This window comes from Vicia villosa, linkage group LG2, assembly GCF_029867415.1.
Source record: "Vicia villosa cultivar HV-30 ecotype Madison, WI linkage group LG2, Vvil1.0, whole genome shotgun sequence".
Taxonomy (NCBI): domain Eukaryota; kingdom Viridiplantae; phylum Streptophyta; class Magnoliopsida; order Fabales; family Fabaceae; genus Vicia; species Vicia villosa.
In genome coordinates, this window is record NC_081181.1 from 229,554,601 (window position 1) to 229,573,387 (window position 18,787).

An 18,787-nucleotide genomic window follows, 5' to 3' on the forward strand; every position below is an offset into this window, starting at 1 on the left:
GTTATTTTATTCAATTCGTAACCTAATCAGGGTTTACGATGATCATTCCATACACTGAAGATCTTCCTTTTTTTTATGCCTTTTTTCAGGGTTACTCTTCAAATACACTCTGACTACGCGTCACGTCAAATTCAAAGCTAAGTTCTAATCTTTACTATTTAAATATTTTTCTGCCTTTTATTTAATTAGGGTTTGATTACCCCCGTCAATGAACTCCTCATACACTTACTTTTTCCTTTTATTTTTCTGCCAATTCTCAGATGATCAGGGTCAATGCTCAAGGCAAACCTTTGCCCATCAACCTTCATCAATCAAAGCTAAGTGTTTTTACCCTTCTTCTTTTATCATTATTTTTTATTGATTAGGGTTAACCGTATCTGACTTTTGAGTTGATAATGCACTCATCTACGTTTTATTTATTTTTCCCACCTTTTCAGGGTTTGCCAACCGCCAAAGCTCGAACAGTCGGTAACCCTAAACCTTGATCTCATTTAAATTATTACTTGTTCATACCTATTGTTCTATTTCTCCCGCTGGTTTCATTCTCCCTTTCCCCCGCTGGTTTCATTTTCCCTTTCCCCGTTATTGTTTAATTATGCTGTTAATATTAATTGCTGTGGTTAGTAATCGTAGGGAGTGCAACTCTGAATTAAATTAGAATCACTTAATTTTACAAGATAAATAACTGAATTTAATCACATGATTGTTGCACCCACGCACACTTTTTGGGTAACCTCTTTGTTGCCTGTTGCCTTGTTGTCTTGTTGCCTTGCGTATTTTTTGTAGAATAGCCATTGTCCCTCGAATACTAGGATACCTCAGCCATGTTGCCTCGATAAATACAAAGGTCATAAGACCCTAATGATGCTGCCTTCGATACACTAATATGACCTCGACCCTCGGAAGTTGCCTACGAAAAGGCTGAGGTATCCTCTGGCTACCTACGAAAGGCTATTCTGGTCCTTCCCTTAGACTACCTGCCTCTCTATGGCATGGGACAGTCTTATGGCGAACGATAACTCGACGACCCTTCAACCTCCAAATGAAAGGCTTCCTGCCCTCTTATGGCGTGGATAGACCCTTTTGCCCTGAAAGGCTAAAAGAACGTTCTTTTTCAAATACTAAGGTAATTGCTCCTAATTGCTTTGCTCTGGCTAAAACTTTTTTTCATATTCTTTCTCATAAACCTTCAAAATGGCTACGCTCACTTACGAGCTAAAGTCCATATTCTTTTCTTCTACATTTCTGAAATTAAAGAGCAAAGCAATTAAGAGCCCATGGATAACCATGGATGCAAAGGGTGCCTTACACCTTCCCTTTGCATAAATTACCCCCCGAACCCGTTTTCTTTTAAAAAGGTTTTTTCTGTTTCTTTTAGCCTTTCTGAATATTTGGATAAAATAAAAGTCGGTGGCGACTCTTGCTTAACCGCAACATTTCGATAAAAAGTCAGTTCACCGTATTACACCCATCTTAAGAATTCTTCTTTACTTTTCGATCAAAACTATGACACTAGTATTTTGTTTTTTTCTTTTAAAAAAACACATGTAAAAAAGACATCTTGCAGAAAAAAATACAAAAGCACTTGCTGTTGATTATTTTTCCTTTAAAAAAAAATTCAACCAAACTTATTGCTACAATGCATGTCATTGTACAAACATGATGTAATACCACACTATAAAAGAGAGAAAAAACATATTTAATATATATATATATATATATATATATATTTATATATATATATATATATATATATATATGTATATATATATATATATATATATATATATATATATATATATATATATATATATATATATATATATATATATATATATATATATATATGGGATTTGTTAACGTAGACCTACCTCTTTTTAACGTACACCCACAGGAATTTGCTATAATACACCCACTTATTTTTATAAAGGTGTGTTTTAACAAGCTTTAATTAAAAAATAGTTAAATGCACCCTAATATACCTTAAACCTTAAAATAGACTTTCATAAAAAAAACGTGAATTATTTATATATATATATATATATATATATATATATATATATATATATATATATATATATATATATATATATATATATATATATATATATATATATCTTTTTAAGATGAGGTTCTTCCACTGATTAATTGTTATAGTATCAATGATTAATTACATGTGAGTGTAAATTCATGTGTACTTCCCCAATCCCCACTTCAAAGGTCATTGAGAAAAAAATTTCTTCCATCTCCAACCTGTAATTTTAAAACTCCAAACAGATAATCTTGACAGAAATCTTCATGGATACAAATTAACATTTTTAATAACACACCTAATATTTTTCTAATTTTTTAACATTATTTATAAAAAAAGATTCTCTTTTTAGATACATCGAATAAATAATGTATCTGAGTATCTAAAAAGAGAATTTTTTTTAATAAATAGGACCGGAGATAGTAATAAATTTAACTATATAGGAGTATAAAAAAAGCTTTAATAATTAGTTTTTTGTCAGCCTTAGTTGTCACATCTCTCCCCACTGTATATACTAGAAGCTCTTTAGTTATCAACATGCGTCGGATGTTATGATGAAAAGTTGTCCATATTTTATGACAAGGGAAAACCAAATTGTCCATGTCCACAAATTATGACAAAATAACGAATCAAGTTGAAAATTCAATTATAAAACAATTAATACAAATGTTGAATAGACAAGTTATTTCCATGAATGGAGTGGAGGACAGAATTTAAGTAACTGTTGAATATATATGTTGCATCGCCCATAAGAATTAAGACATGGCACATTTAGGAATGTACTCTTTAAACAAGGTGGCCTACTTTTCAACCACTCGTCCATTGTTATCATCCACACACTCATGCTACCTCATGATAATCTCCCACCTACCAATTTCAGCAACTTAATTTTTATAGTGCACCTCTATTTCTCAGCCACTCAACTTGCTTTGCTTCAAATTCCACTTTTGCTTAATTTGTTTTATTGCCTTCTTATAGGAGGATGTGAGGTTTCCTACGCTATTAATTTTTTCACACGGAAGAGATATTAAACTGATTTAAATCATTTACCACATGATATAAAGTTTATTTGCTTAACAAAGTATTAGCATTTCATTTAAAAACTTAATTTTTTTTTATTTAAATTTTTTATCATTATGAATCAAGTTTTGGAATTTTGTTGGTTCTCCATTAATTTCTATGACATGTTATTCTCATTAATGGCATGGTGTATACATGACAATGATGATTTGATGTCATGTCATTATGTATTAATTAGTATAATTCTTAATAGTAATTTTTTTTGATAAAACATGTATTCTTAATAATATTTAATTATATTAATTATTATATATTTAAGAGTGTGTGGGGTAGTCTGACTTGTACCACATAGGTGAATAAAATGAATATAATCTCATGATAGAAATGAAAATAGGTTGAAAACTTTAATCTAACATACTAAAAAAAAATTATAAGTTTAAGATGTAGTCAATCGTATACTTATTTTTAAGTTTGAGTTTGACATTTTTGAATGTCTGGTTGACATATAAATTTATTTAAAAGCTTATTTCATTTGAACATTCATAAATAAAAAATTCGATTAGTATTTAAATAGACTAATATATTAAATGATCAATAAAATTAAATGTTTGTTTAAATTGACTTATTTAAATTTACCTAATAGCATAAGTTTTGTTATATTATTTGATTGAGAGAACTTATAAATCAACTTATGACATTGTACATAAGGTGAGCTCAGCTTATAAATCAACTCCATGGTCTGCAAATCGCGAGGAAAGCCCCTGCCATTTCTCACCTTTTCTTCGCTGATGACAGGTTGTTATTTGCGAGAGCAAACTTTGTTGAAGCTGAGTGTATCCTTCAAGTTCTGTCTACGTATCAGCAAGAATCAAGTCAGGTTGTCAATCTTGAGAATCTGATGTTTTTTTAGTCACGGTGTGGGCTAGGAAGTCAGAATTTTGATGCGGAATACTTTGGGCACGAAAACCGTCGCCAACTACGCTAAATACTTGAGGCTCCCAGTCGTCTTAGGGAGGTCTAAGAAAGAGGTTATTTGCTCTGGTTGTGGATTGGGTGTGGAAGAAAATTAAGGGTTAGAAAGATAACTTATATAGAGTCGGAAAAGAGATTTTGATTAAGGCAGTGACTCAATCTATCCCAAACTACATCATGAGCTGCTATAAGTTACCAGAAGGAATATGTAAAGAGTTAGAGACCATGTTTGCAAAATTCTGGCGAAGAGCTTAGAATGGTGAGAGGAAAGTTCATTGGATGAGTTGGGAGAGGCTATCTCAAGCTAAGGGTGTTAAAGGAATGGGTTTCAGGAGAATTTGAAACTTCAATAAATGTTTACCGGGGAAACAATACTAGAGGCTTCTTAATGATGACTCATCCCTTTTAGCTAAGATTTTCAAAGGGAAATACTACCGTAGGAGCCACCTATCTGAAGCAAATTTGGGAATCTCTCCAAGATACGCTTGGAGAATCATTCTCAATGCAAAGGAGCTAGTGTTGCATGGTGCTAGATGGAGAGTTGGTGATGGATCAGAAATCAAAATCCGGAAGGATAATTGGATCCCTTATATTTTGGGGTTTAAGCCGTTGAGCCCTATGCGCAACATGGATGAGAACGCTAGGGTCAACACACTGATTTAGGGGTGTGGAAGGTGGACAAGCTCCGAGACATTTTCAACCATCACGAAGCTTTGCAAATTGCTAGTATCCCGCAGAATCCTTGAAGACAATATGATATGACACTTTGATAAGATTGGGGAATATTCTGTCAAATTCGCATACCATTTTCTTGGAGATAACAACATGAATGGTTTTTGGAAGAAGCTTTGGAAGGTGCCGATTCAGGCGAAGAACTTCGTTTTGAGGCTTGCGAAGAACATTATTTGTACCTGGAGCAATCTTCTAGAAAAAAGGCATTGTTTTAAACCCGTCTCGCCCTTTATGTCAGTCTGCTACAAAAATTGCTCAACACCTTTTCCTCGATTGGACTTTTGCAAAAAAAGTTTGTTTCTCCCCTCTATTGGGTTTCCGTTTGAGTTCTCACCTTAATATCCTGGATTGGCTGATTGAAGTTCTTAGCACCAATGATACTATTTCTCCCTAACTCCACTTTACTAATTTGTGGAAAATATAGTAGGCTCGTAATAACTATGTTTTTAGGAACAAAGTTACTGACCCTGCATAAGTGGTAGCAGAGGCTTTACGAATGACAAAGTTTTGTTTAGACCTGAAGGCTCATCTGAATTACATAAAGTCTCAAGGTTTAGAGAATGATGGCATACATATTTACATATTATTTATTAATATTTAAATTTGAATTTAGATTCTTGTTAAATTTGATCCCGTACTAGGATAAGTTTATCAAACCTATAAGAAGATATCATATAGGGAGCAAGATAAAGCTCATTGAGGAGGGGCGGGTACCATACTAGCACCTTAGGTCGTCCAAAATAACACCGGATGAGTATCAGTTTAATGCTTAGGGCGCCCATACTATATCGTAAGGCGCACAAATTGGGCTTGGGCTATCCGACTTAGTTTTCACCTACTTAATGAATGTGGGTAATGATGTGTCTTCACATGCCAACAGGATAGCGAAACCAGCCAATGAGGGAAACAATGTTCCCTTGAATATAGGAAGAAAATGCTCATCTACATCCCACGTTTCTGAGGGAAGGGAAAGAATAAATGCTCCTTAAAACTAAGAACCTCTATAAATATCTCAACTTTAAGGTTGGAAGAGGATGATGATTCTTTGACTAGAAATCACATACACGAAGCTTCTCAACACGCTGTGTGAGTTTGCTTCAAACACCATCAATAATCCTAAACATCACAAACAACTCTCCAAAATACAAGACTATCCTTATTGTATTTTTAACAAGTACATACATAAATTCTCATCTCTCCTCATTTTAGGAAAAATAAAATTTTATAATTCGAAACATAATTTCGATTTCTAACAAAAAAATTCCAAAATTTGTATTTGAGTCATTCCATACAATTCATTTTCAATCGAAACTCATTAATCACTTGAGTCTAATCACCTTATTTACTTTCTCATAGATCGAATGTTCTTGAATGTTAAATCAAATTTATTTCTAATCATAAAAAATACATCCATTGTATGTAATTCTACATTCATCTCTACATATAAGACCGTATTAGACAATACATATAACTTAATATATAAATTTTTTTAAGAGTAAACTTAGATACATTTACTATTTTCCAGTGATAAGTGTGTGTGTGTGTGTGTGTGTGTGTATATATATATATATATATATATATATATATATATATATATATCACTTTGCAGATGATATTTTGTTGATGGGTTCCAAGAGTTGGGCTAATGTTACGACTTTTAAAGTAGTATTGTTATTGTTTGAGTCCATTTCGAGTTTAAAGGTTAATTTTACTATGAGCATGTTGGTAGGGGCGAATATTTTTAATTATTGGCTGAGGGAGGCATCAAGGGTGTTAAGCAGTAAATTGGAAGCTATATTGTTTGTGTACCTGAGGTTGCCTATTGGGGGCAATACACATAAGCTCAGTTTTTGGCGTCCGTTGTTGGAAAAAATCAGAAGTAGGTTATCAGGGAGGAAGTGCCACAATCTTTCTTTAGGGGGTCGTTTGGTGTTGTTGAAGCGTGTTCTGTCATCCACTCCGGTTTATTTCCTTTCTTTCTTCAAGGCTCTCGCAGGTATCATTTCTTTTCTCAAATCTTTGTTTAATGTTTTCTTTTGGGGATGTAGGGATGGTAAGAAGAAAATGACATGGATTGATTGGAATAGTGTTTGTAAGAGTAAGGAGGAAGGTGGGCTGGGGGTGAGAAGGTTGAGGGAGTTTAACAATGCTTTATTAGTTAATTGGTATTGGGGGGTGTTGGAGGAAAGGGGAAGTCTGAGGAAGGGGGAAGTTGAGTTTTGGGATACACGGAGGTTCTGTTTGGTGGCAAAATGTGTGTAGGAACTAGGGGTGTTCACGGTTTGGTTTGGATCGGTTATAAGACAAAAACTTATCCGATCCAAAGATAAATTTATTTGCGGTTTGGTTCGGTTTTGGATGATATGTTAAAAAAATTCAATCCGATCCGATCCAATTTAATGTGTTTTAATTTGGATCGGTTTTCGGATATCCAAATTTCAAATTATATTATTATTAGCATTATAAAAATACTAATAAATCATAAATTTGATGTAATATATATCATATAGTATATTAAAAATTAATATTATAAAATTAGAATGATTGATTATTGTTGAAATAAATGAAATAATAAAAATAAATAGATTAAACTAAGCTAATAGATAATATTAATAAAATAATTATCATATAATAATAAATTTATGTAACATATCATACTAATAAAAAATAAATAAAGTAAAAAAATATAAACATGCGGTTTGGTTTGGTTTGGATCGGTTTTGAAAAATCAATCCGAAACTCGATCCGAACCGTTCGGTTCTCACCAAAAGACATCCAAACACATCCAATTAACTTCGGTTTTTTGCGATTTTCGGTTTTTTTGGATCGGTTTACGGTTTTTATTTGAATTGGTTTGGATTTGAACACCCCTAGTAGGAACAGAGAAGGGGTTATAGTTCGTGAGAGTGGGTGGCTCATCGATAACATTGAGAGATCGGTAGGTAATGGGGTAAATTCTCTTTTCTGGAGGGATCATTGGTTGAAGGGAGAAGTGTTAAGGGTGTAATAGTAGCGGAGATGTTTATTTTAGGATGGGGGCTTGATGGCGAGGCTAGGAGTTGGCACAGACAGTTGTTTGCGTGGGAGGAAGAGTTGGTGAGGGGGTGTGTTTGGTGTTTGGAGTCTTTTGTTTTGCAGGATGCAGTTGAGGATACATGGGTGTGGAAACTTCATTCTTTAAAGCGGTATAATGTTAGCAGTGCTTATCATGTTTTGTTGAAGTCAAAGGCTCCTCAACAATTCAGTGAGTCTCATGTTTGGTGGTCTAAAGTGCCGCTAAAGGTTAGTATTTTTGTTTGGCGGTTATATCGTAACAGGCTTCCGACAAAAGTTATTGAATTATCACTGCTCAAGAACAATTATGTATAGCAGAGTGTGGTTAGGTGGAAAACATGGATCATATATTTATTCAGTGTGGTTATTATCGAAAACTGTGGCCAATTTAGTTTGGTTGGTTAGGGTTTTCATTGGTTTCTCAGGGTAATTTACAGGAACAACATGATCACTTTGTGGCATTGGTTGGGTGGTCAAAAGCATGATGTAACGCCTTACACATCATTCGGGTGGCCGCTGTGTGGATCATTTGAAAAGTACGGAATTTTCCAAAACATTACTCATTCGTTGATTTCTATTTGTGAAAAGGTTAAACTACAATCCTTCTAGTGGTTGAAATCTTATTTCCAATCGTTTACTATTGAATACCACAGTTGGAGAATAAATCCCAGGCAATATATAATAGTTAATGACTTATAATTTTCGATTTCCTATTCATTGTTGCGGTTTTTGATTCAGAGTGTTGATGTAACTTTACATTTGTAATTCTTCTGGTATTTCTTGTGCTGAAAGAATTTTTTTAGTGCTTAATATATCAGTTTAGTTTCTTAACACACATACACACACACACACACACACACACACATATATATATATATATATATATATATATATATATATATATATATATATATATATATATATATATATATGGGATGTATCAAGTAGGAGGAATTTTTAAATAAGAGATAAGAGGATTCAATGCTAATCATTGGATTAATCAAGAGAGAGAATTAAATTATTTATTAAAATATTATTATAATTATTATTTCTCTCTCTTGATTAATCTAATGGTTAGCATTGAATCCTCTTATCTCTTATTTAAAAACTCTCCTACTTGATACATTCCCTATATATATATATATATATATATATATATATATATATATATATATATATATATATATATATATATATATATATATATATATATATATATATATATATATATATATATATATATATATATATATATATATATATATATCAAATGAGAACTTTGGTTATTATGAGAACTGAGAACTTTTAATAACAACCATACAATTTAAAATCAATGACTCAGATTTCACTCAAATTTTAAGAGATAATAATTAATAGATGTATCACATAAATGCAGATCTGATCATTGATTTTCAATCATATGGTTGCTATTAAAAGTTCTCACTTTTCATAATAACAAAAATTTTCATTTGGTATGTCATATATATATATATATATATATATATATATATATATATATATATATATATATATATATATATATATATATATATATATATATATATATATATATATATATATATATATATATATATATATATATATATATATATATATATATATATATATATATATATATATATATATATATATATATATATATATATATATATATATATATGAATTTTTCTCATTTTTTAATTATAAAATAATATTTCCTCTTAGAAATACACGGGGAGGGCATTTTTCTAACACTACATGCTATGCACCGTCCAAGTTTTTTTGTTGTCAAAACAGAAATATATTTATTTCTTGTGATTGTCCAAATTGGACTTGTTAAGTTATGATGCATGAGAATACAAATAAAGAGAACAATATTTTGTTGCTACACGTTTCACCCAAAAAGAATTTTTGATTTTGTTTTTTTAGAGGTTAGTCCAAAACCAAACAATCACCTGATCCATCTATACGAAAGCTATTGATTCAATCTTAAGTGAAATTTTGCTTTAAAAGGATAATTATTTTTTTAAAATGGCCAAATAATTTATTTATTTTTGTTTTTAGTAGATTTTCTTGACATGATTTAATTCTATTTAAAACATGAAGAACACTAAATATTGATTCCTTATATTAAATGCGCCTTATCACTTCTGTTAAATTTAGTAAAAAAATAACAAATACTTTAATTAAAATCATTATCCTTAAAAATAATTATTTTCTTAAATAGTGTTTTAAAATTGTTTTGGAAGAATTCCATAATATGAATAAAAAATTTAATTACTTTATGCTTTTATATTTAATTATTGGGTTAATAGTAGTTTACTTCCGGTAATATGAGCGTGTTTTGGTTTACCCCCACCGTTGTCAAAGACAAATTTTGGCAACATTTTTTTTGAAAAAACTATTGCCAAAAATTAGGGAGGAGGGAAAAGCAAAATTCGCTAACATTACAGGGGTGAATTACTATTAACCCTTAATTATTTTGACTGAACAAAAACATAACTTTTTTTTTATAATAATTATTTTGACTAAAAAAATATACTTTCTTTTGTCTGAACATATTTAATTCTTTTAAATCTCACAGTTTTATAAAATTTATTTATTTAATCATTAAACATGTTCTTTTCAATTTTTTTGAAATACTAAAAAAATGCCGTGTCAATATAAATATAATTTACTTTTTAAATTAATTATAATTATTAGATTATTTAAAATTTAATTTTATAATATCTATTTATAAATTATAAAATAATTGATTATATATGTCACTAATATAAGAATTTAATAGAAATACACTGATAATGTAATCAGTAAACTCATAACCGTTAATTTTTGTGGGAATTTGAATTTTTCTTTAACTCACTTATAAAATATGAGAAATACTAATTAGTGCTCTTGGGATACTCTTTAAAGGTCGTGATTCACTGACCGTGTAAAATATTACACTGACCGTGCACTATCTTTAAGCTTATAATATAAATTATATTTATAATAGGATTTAATGAAAATACACCGACGCTGTAAAACAGTTTTACACTGTCAGTGAAATCATAACCGTTAATTTTTGTAAATATTTGACTTTTTCTTTAAATCACATGTAAAGTATTTCTTTTTAAGGGTTGTAATGCACTGACCGTGTAAAATATTTTATACTGACAGTGCACTACCTTTAAGCTCTTTATAATATATTAAAATGAAACTTTTTTATAAATTAATTTTATGCTATTCTTATTATTGACATTAAGATCAATGGGATTTGAAATCATCCAATGTTTTTAATGTTATCTTTAATTTGCAAATGTAATTATAAAGGAAGTGGTAAACATATCTTTTTAATATACTTTTATAAGAAAATTATATTTATTTTTAAGACAGTCTTTTCTTTAAAGCCACAAACTAGTATGTTTCCAGTAAATTTAAAATATAATTTATACAATGTAACTGTAATTTTTTTTTACACATACAACTAATATGTGTTGGCACATGGATAAAAAAAATGATTTGTAATTTTCATTAAATTACATGTAAACAAATCATAATTTTTAAGATAAATTGTAATTTTGATCCCAGTCTTATCTGAATCGAGAAATTAATCGCTTATTTTAAATCTAAATAATTTTTATTCTCATATTTTTCATAGTAAATTAATGAGAGGTTTATTTTTTAATTTATATTTTTTATCTATAAAATTTCACAATTACTTTATATGCGATGAATAAACCCAAAATTCATTAAAATAAAATAGTACAAGAGATTTGGGGATCATGTTTTATAAAAATTTGTCATCAAAAAATATAAACTTTGTTAATTTTAAAAATATGAGAGGAAAGTTAAAACTTAAATTTAAAATAAGAAATCAATTTTATAAATTACAGTAGATAAAATAGAGAATCAAAATTGTAATTAAATCTAAAATTTAAATATATAATTTTAAAGTAAAAAAATTAACTTGAATGGATATCTAATCAAGGATAAAAGTGAATTAAAGTTTGAATGTTATGATTTAATGGGATAGTTCAAAGGTTTTAAACTAATTAAAAAAATTGGAGATTCAGATTTCAATCTAAAAAATTTAAATATAGTTTTAATAATTAAATAATATTTTTATTAAAAAATATAATTTTAAATTAATTAGTAAAACTTTTAAAATATTAATAAATTAATTTAAAAAATAGATGCATATATCCATTCCACATGTTAATGTGATGGCAGTGGCACCCACATCACAATTCACAACCACCACACCTCTTCTGACTTCTAGTCTCATTCCATAGCCGCATCACAATCCATACATACATGCATAGATTACGAGTCTCAAAACAAAACACACAATATAAAAATAAAAAACAGATTAATTCTCTATCAAAATATTTTTCTCAAAAAAAAAATAAAAAAGAATACACAAAAAATGTCCCACGTATTTTGGACTCACTTGCAATTTATTTTATTTTGTTGATAGTATTTGATTTGGTTGCATAGTTTTTATATTAAAATAATACTCCCTCCGTCTCATAATAAATGTCCTATTTGAGCAATACGCGGTTTTTAATAAAATGATTGGATGTGTTGGTTTTAGTAAAAAAGTTAATGTCATTTACTAGAATACCCCTATTAATATAGTAGTTGAATAACGTGAAAGTTACTAAATAGGGGTATAATAGTGGAAAAATAATAATGATTGATGCATTGGAATTGTAAATGGACAATTAATTTGAGACAAAGAAAAAATACAAATAGGACACTTATTATGAGACGGAGGGAGTAAGAGAAATAGTTTCGGAAAAAACGAAGGGTAATTAGGTAAAGTGAAAGACGATGGGAATTGAAGTTCGTTCATGGTACTTGTTCAAACAAGTTGCGAGTTACAACCTTTTTAAGGTGACCTTACGAAACATGTTTTCATTCATTGTTTCATTTCCACCAACTCAATCTCTTTCTCTCCCTCTCTCTCTTGTTTTATCAAAGAGAAATTCCAAACTCAGGTTTAGAATAGGAGAGAGAGTGTGACAGAGAAAAAAACCTTACTTTTACTCCTCTTAACACTCTCTCTATCTCTGATACAGCACAGCATCATGATCTCCTCAACCAGATGCAACTTCCTGGTAATCCACTTTCTCCAAATCTTGAATCTGCAAGAGTGATTCAAGAATGGTTCAAGAATGATTCAGTTTCTGGGTTTTTTGTTTTTCAGCTACGAATTTAAAAAAAATTAATTTTTTTTGTGGAATTTAATTAGATGGGGTGATTTATTCATCTGGGTTTTGTTATTAATGTGTAATTTATTGTGAGCAGGGTAACACAGGGTTAGGTGGGTGTGGTAACGTCTGTGGTGGACAGAGAAGAAGTTATGGACCTTGGAGGGTGAGTTGTATGTCACCAATCAATGACAGAAATGGGAGCGTTGTTATGGAGACACCTTTGAAAGAGATTAAGAATGAGCCTGTGGTGGAAGATATTGACAATAACGCGATCTCCGGTGGCGGTCCTCGAGATGTTTATGGCGAGGATAAGGCCACTGAGGATCATTCTGTTACTCCTTGGAGTGTTTCTGTTGCTAGGTGAGAGTTACAGTTTTGATCTTATGTTTTTTTTACTTAGCTGTTGTTTTTCTTGTTCTTGATTTTGATTATGTCTTAGGTTTCTTATGATTTGATTCTTTGTTAGATTCAGATTAGATCCTTGTCTTGTTGTGTTGTCTATGTCACCATCCACTCAATTGGAGTGCTTGAGATTTGATTGAATTGTTTTCTTGTTATGATTGAAGCATAGATCTTGAATATGTTCTGTAGCACAAGCACCTGTGAAAAAAGATTCCTTTAAAAAAGGTGTGTCCATGTCAGTGTCTGAAACTGCCTCCAACACTTGTGATTAGGTTTAATTTATTCATTTTTTTCAAATTATTATTGGTGTCGATGTGTCAGTATCAGTGTCGATGATTGAAGATGTGTCTATATCAGTGTCGTATATCAGTGTCGTGTGTCTGGTGTCTGTGCTTTATAGATTGTATATTAGATGTCATGTCATGAGTGTAGTTTTGTTCACCTAATATATTTCGTCAACCTTGTTTTTGGTTCCTTTCTGTGGTATAGAAATGTAAATTTGCATAGTTGTGGATCGAATATTTTAACAAGTTTATTTCTCAACAGATTGAATTGTTTGTAATTTGAGTAGCTTCTTTGAATATTAAGAGTTCTGAATGTTTATGTCTATGATCCATGTTACGAATTTGTTGATTCTTGCTTTTTAGTGGTTACACGTTGTTGCGAGATCCGCACTTCAACAAAGGGTTGGCGTTCACTGAAAAAGAGAGGGATGCTCACTACTTGCGCGGTCTTCTTCCCCCAACAACTATTCCTCAAGAAACTCAGGTGAAGAAAATGATCCAGCATATACGCCAATATCAAGTTCCGTTGCAGCGATACACTGCTATGATGGATTTACAGGTCTGTTTATGAGAATTTTCGCAGTCTTTGGTTTTTTGTTCATTATTTTGTGTATAACTTTGAAACCCGTCTTTATTGGCAGGAAAGAAACGAACGTCTGTTTTACAAACTTCTCATTGAACACGTTGAAGAATTACTCCCAATTGTGTATACTCCAACTGTCGGTGAGGCTTGCCAGAAATACGGAGACATTTTTATGCGTCCACAGGGTCTTTATATAAGTTTGAACGAGAAGTATGTTTAACAGGATCGCTTGTTTACCCTCCTAGAATTTTTTGTTAGTAACTCACCTTTGATTGGATATTTAAATTATAGGGGGAGGATTCTTGAAGTACTGAGGAATTGGCCCGAGAAGAACATTCAAGTCATAGTTGTAACCGATGGAGAACGTATCTTAGGTCTTGGTGATCTAGGTTGTCAGGTAAATTCTATTATGCGTGTTTCACATTATTACTTTTTGATAGTTTAATTGAATCACAAAATCTGATGCTGTGATCTCTCCTTTTGCGTTCTATGCTGAATTCTCAGGGGATGGGAATACCGGTTGGAAAACTTTCTTTATATACAGCACTAGGAGGAGTTCGACCTTCAGCTGTAAGTATATTTCGGCTATATTGTTACTTGTTAACCCGTAAATAATGCTTACCATAAACTTGCAATGACCTTATACTTTGTTACAGTGCCTGCCTATAACAATTGATGTTGGGACAAACAATGAGAAGCTGCTCAACGATGAATTATATATCGGGCTAAAGCGAAGACGAGCAACCGGGCAAGAATATTCTGAACTCATACATGAATTTATGACTGCAGTCAAGCAAACTTATGGTGAAAAAGTCCTAATTCAGGTATCAAGCAATGTGATAAAGCATAATTTATTTCTTGGCTTATTTGATTGCAGTTCGTACTGATTCCAACTTTTCTGTTTTATGTACCTGTTATGCGACATAATTAGTTTGAAGACTTTGCGAACCACAATGCTTTTGATTTGCTCGAAAAATATCGATCAACACATCTGGTTTTCAACGATGATATTCAGGTAATAAATACCTATATTAGATATTGAATTCATGTATTTTTTATCACAATGCTCAAAACTCGTACCGTGATTGTCTCTGATATTGTATCTACTTTGTTTGTTCTAGGGAACTGCATCAGTTGTTCTTGCTGGCTTAGTTGCAGCTTTGAAATTGGTTGGTGGAAACTTAGCTGACCACAGATTCTTATTCCTCGGTGCCGGAGAGGTATGTTTTTGCATAAGTTTGTGTTCATCGTTTTTTCTCACAAGATCATTCTTCGAAACTGCTACATCTATTTACGCATTTTGGCTTAATTATATTGTCTGGGTGGGTTGCAGGCGGGCACTGGAATCGCAGAACTCATTGCTCTTGAAATATCAAAACAGGTTGGTAGCTACTTCTAAGGCGGTGAGAGAGTATTGTGATCTGAGTATTGCATGAATAATTTAGATTTATCGAGAAACTACCGTTATTATGCAGACAAATGGTCCGTTGGAGGAAATACGCAAGAATATTTGGTTGGTGGACTCGAAGGTTAGTAAAACCGAAGTCAGTTCCACATTTGTATAATAGATTCTCGTCCTCGTTATTAATCCTTTATTCTTACTTTTTCAGGGATTGATTGTTAAATCCCGTAAAGAATCACTCCAACATTTCAAGAAGCCGTGGGCTCATGAACACGAACCTGTTAGAAACCTTCTTGATGCTGTTAATGTATGATGATAAGTCTTGTTTTTTTTTTACACGTAGACACATGCACATAAACAAAGTTTCAATTTTCTTACATTTTCAGTGTTATGTTTTCAGAAAATTAAGCCAACTGTTCTTATCGGAACATCGGGACAAGGAAAAACTTTTACCAAAGAGGTGGTTGAGGCGATGACTTCTCTTAATGAGGTACGTTCCGTGTCGCTAGTAAGTAACTCCAATACAACTTCATGTCTGAATAAGTTGAGTAATGTTGTTTTGTTTGATAATACTTGTAGAAACCGATTATTCTGGCTCTTTCCAACCCAACATCACAATCAGAATGTACTGCTGAAGAAGCTTACTTGTGGAGCAGGGTAATAAGAACCAACTTATATTTTGCATTGAAATTTCATCTTATTCTTGGATCAACGCTCACCATTCTGTTTTCTTTTCTTCCCTTGTCAACGAATCAGGGACGTGCGATTTTTGCAAGCGGGAGCCCATTTCCACCATTTGAATATAAGGGGAAAGTGTTTGTCCCTGGGCAGGTATAACCCCGAGATTCTCCATTCCTTATTATAAACAAATGTTGACTTTTTAGATTCATTGAATAACTGATGTATCTGATCTCGACTAACTTAAATATTTTTTTTTTGCTCTTCAGTCGAATAATGCATACATATTCCCTGGGTTCGGCCTAGGTTTAATAATGTCCGGTACCATTCGCGTGCACGACGATCTTCTTCTCGCTGCATGTAAGTTTGCAAAAAAGCTTTACTTAAAATACTCAAATGTAGTACACATAGAATCAATCAATACATTCATTTTATAAACAAATGGAGTAACAGAATTCATGTAACAGCTGAGGCATTGGCTGAACAAGTAACAGAAGAGAACTTTGAGAAGGGTCTGATATTTCCACCTTTCACAAACATCAGAAAGATTTCAGCTCACATTGCTGCCAAAGTTGCTGCTAAGGCTTATGAGCTCGGTGAGCTTTTAGCTTTTTAAGAGTCTGATTCGATAAACATCTTCAACATCTTCATTAAGCGCTTATAGGATAATCTCTTATCATGATAACCGAGTGAACTGAGTTTGTGTTTTTATTATAGGTTTGGCGACTCGGCTTCCTCAACCAAAAGATTTGGAGAAGTTTGCTGAGAGCTGTATGTATACTCCGGCTTACAGAACCTACCGGTGAAGTGACAAAGACAATAATACCCCGATTTTCATTTTACATGAAATTATTTTACTGTCAATTATTTATTTATTTTTATTTTATTTTTCTCTCTTTTTTGTTTTTACAAGTAATAATTGAATTGGGTGAGTTAGGAAGGAAATTAGGAAGGTGTAGTTGTAGTTGAACTACTAAGGGTAGATTGAAAGTTTATGTTATTGCTAAATATATACTTCTATTTTCTTTGTGTGACAGTATTTTAAAAAAATAGAAATGGAACCATTTTAAAAAGTCACTTGCATATTTTATTTGAATTTAGGTTCATTTAATTATCAAGTAGCCTAGGGACTTGTAGAATAATTAAATCTTGTAGTATTAATATTTTGATAGTCAAATTGAATTTAATATATTTAATGGATGGTGAGATGAGTCATTTATGCGTGAAGAATGTAGAAACCTGTCATTCAATGTTATTGAGTATGGATAGCTTGGAAATTTGGGCACTTAAGAATTCAATTAAAAGAAAGGGAAAATAATAACTACTTTTGACTAATGCATGTTCATCTGAAATTTGTTATTTAATGTCTCATACATTTGAATATGACTGCATCAAAGAAAAGTTTGAAAAAAAATTAATTCAAAGGGAGTAGTCGTAAATAAGAGAACCATGATGTGCCACAATTTTGTAACGAAAAAAAAATACACAGGTTACAGTTTCTAAAATGAAAAGGGCCAGGCTTTATTTACTTAGCGAACTCCAAATTACTAGACTCACTTTCTTCTCCTTTGAACTCCGAATTACATTTACAGAGCTTCTAACAGGGCATGGTTATTTTTAGGGTTTTTTGAGAATTAAAAAACTGTAGTTTTTCTTAAAGAGAGTTTTGAATTTTGGTGAGTGAAACACAATGAGAAAGTGAGAGAAACACTCAAGGTTTGAAAACAAACAACCATGTCACTGGCAGCAGAGAACAATAATTTCGTTCAACCTGCCATACCTAGATTCGATGGTCATTATGATCATTAGCCTAAGCTGATGAAAAATCTCTTCAGATAAAAAAGTATTGAAGCTTGTTGGAGAGTGGGATTCCGAGGGTAGCGACAGAAGTCTCCAACAAACAGAACAACAACGTAAGGCTATTGAAGAAGCAAAATTGAAGGATCTTAAAGCAAAAAACTATCTTTTCTAAGCTACTTATAAAAACATCATGGAAAGCAAAAAAACTATCTTTTCTAAGCTACTTATAAAAACATCATGGAAACAATTCTTAATCGCGACACTGCCAAGGATATTTGGAACTCGATGAAGCAAAAATATCAAGGGTTTACGAAGGTGAAGAGGGCTCAATTGTAAACTCTTAAAAGGGAGTTCGAGGTGCTAGGGATGAAAGATGGAAAAAAAGTAGATGAATATTTTTCTTGGACCTTATCCATTGCTAACTAAATGAAGGCACGTGAGAACTAGGGGTGGACACTCGGACTGTTTGGGTATAACTCTGGCCCAAAATGCCAAATCGGCCCAAACCATGGATTCAATTGTTAGATCAATTCCGACTGATTTGTATCTCGGTTTGTTCGAGTTTGGTTCTATCGGTTGATCGACCCTAACTGTAGCTAAAAAAATGAGAATTTTCCTATATAATAATAT

The 18,787-nt window shown here is 31.7% G+C and overlaps 1 protein-coding gene across 1 annotated transcript; it reads left to right on the plus strand.

Annotated features, from left to right (window-relative positions):
- The first annotated feature begins 12,696 nt into the window (after positions 1–12,696).
- Positions 12,697–17,434, plus strand: LOC131654170 (NADP-dependent malic enzyme-like). The gene is made up of 18 exons (XM_058924592.1): positions 12,697–12,912; positions 13,103–13,368; positions 14,058–14,253; positions 14,336–14,487; positions 14,569–14,674; positions 14,782–14,847; positions 14,934–15,101; positions 15,209–15,292; positions 15,399–15,497; positions 15,611–15,658; positions 15,753–15,806; positions 15,888–15,986; positions 16,080–16,169; positions 16,259–16,336; positions 16,436–16,510; positions 16,627–16,717; positions 16,825–16,953; positions 17,075–17,434. The coding sequence occupies exons 1-18, from the start codon at positions 12,883–12,885 to the stop codon at positions 17,161–17,163; spliced, it is 1,920 nt and encodes a 639-aa protein (XP_058780575.1). The 5' UTR covers positions 12,697–12,882; the 3' UTR covers positions 17,164–17,434.
- The last annotated feature ends 1,353 nt before the right edge of the window (positions 17,435–18,787 follow it).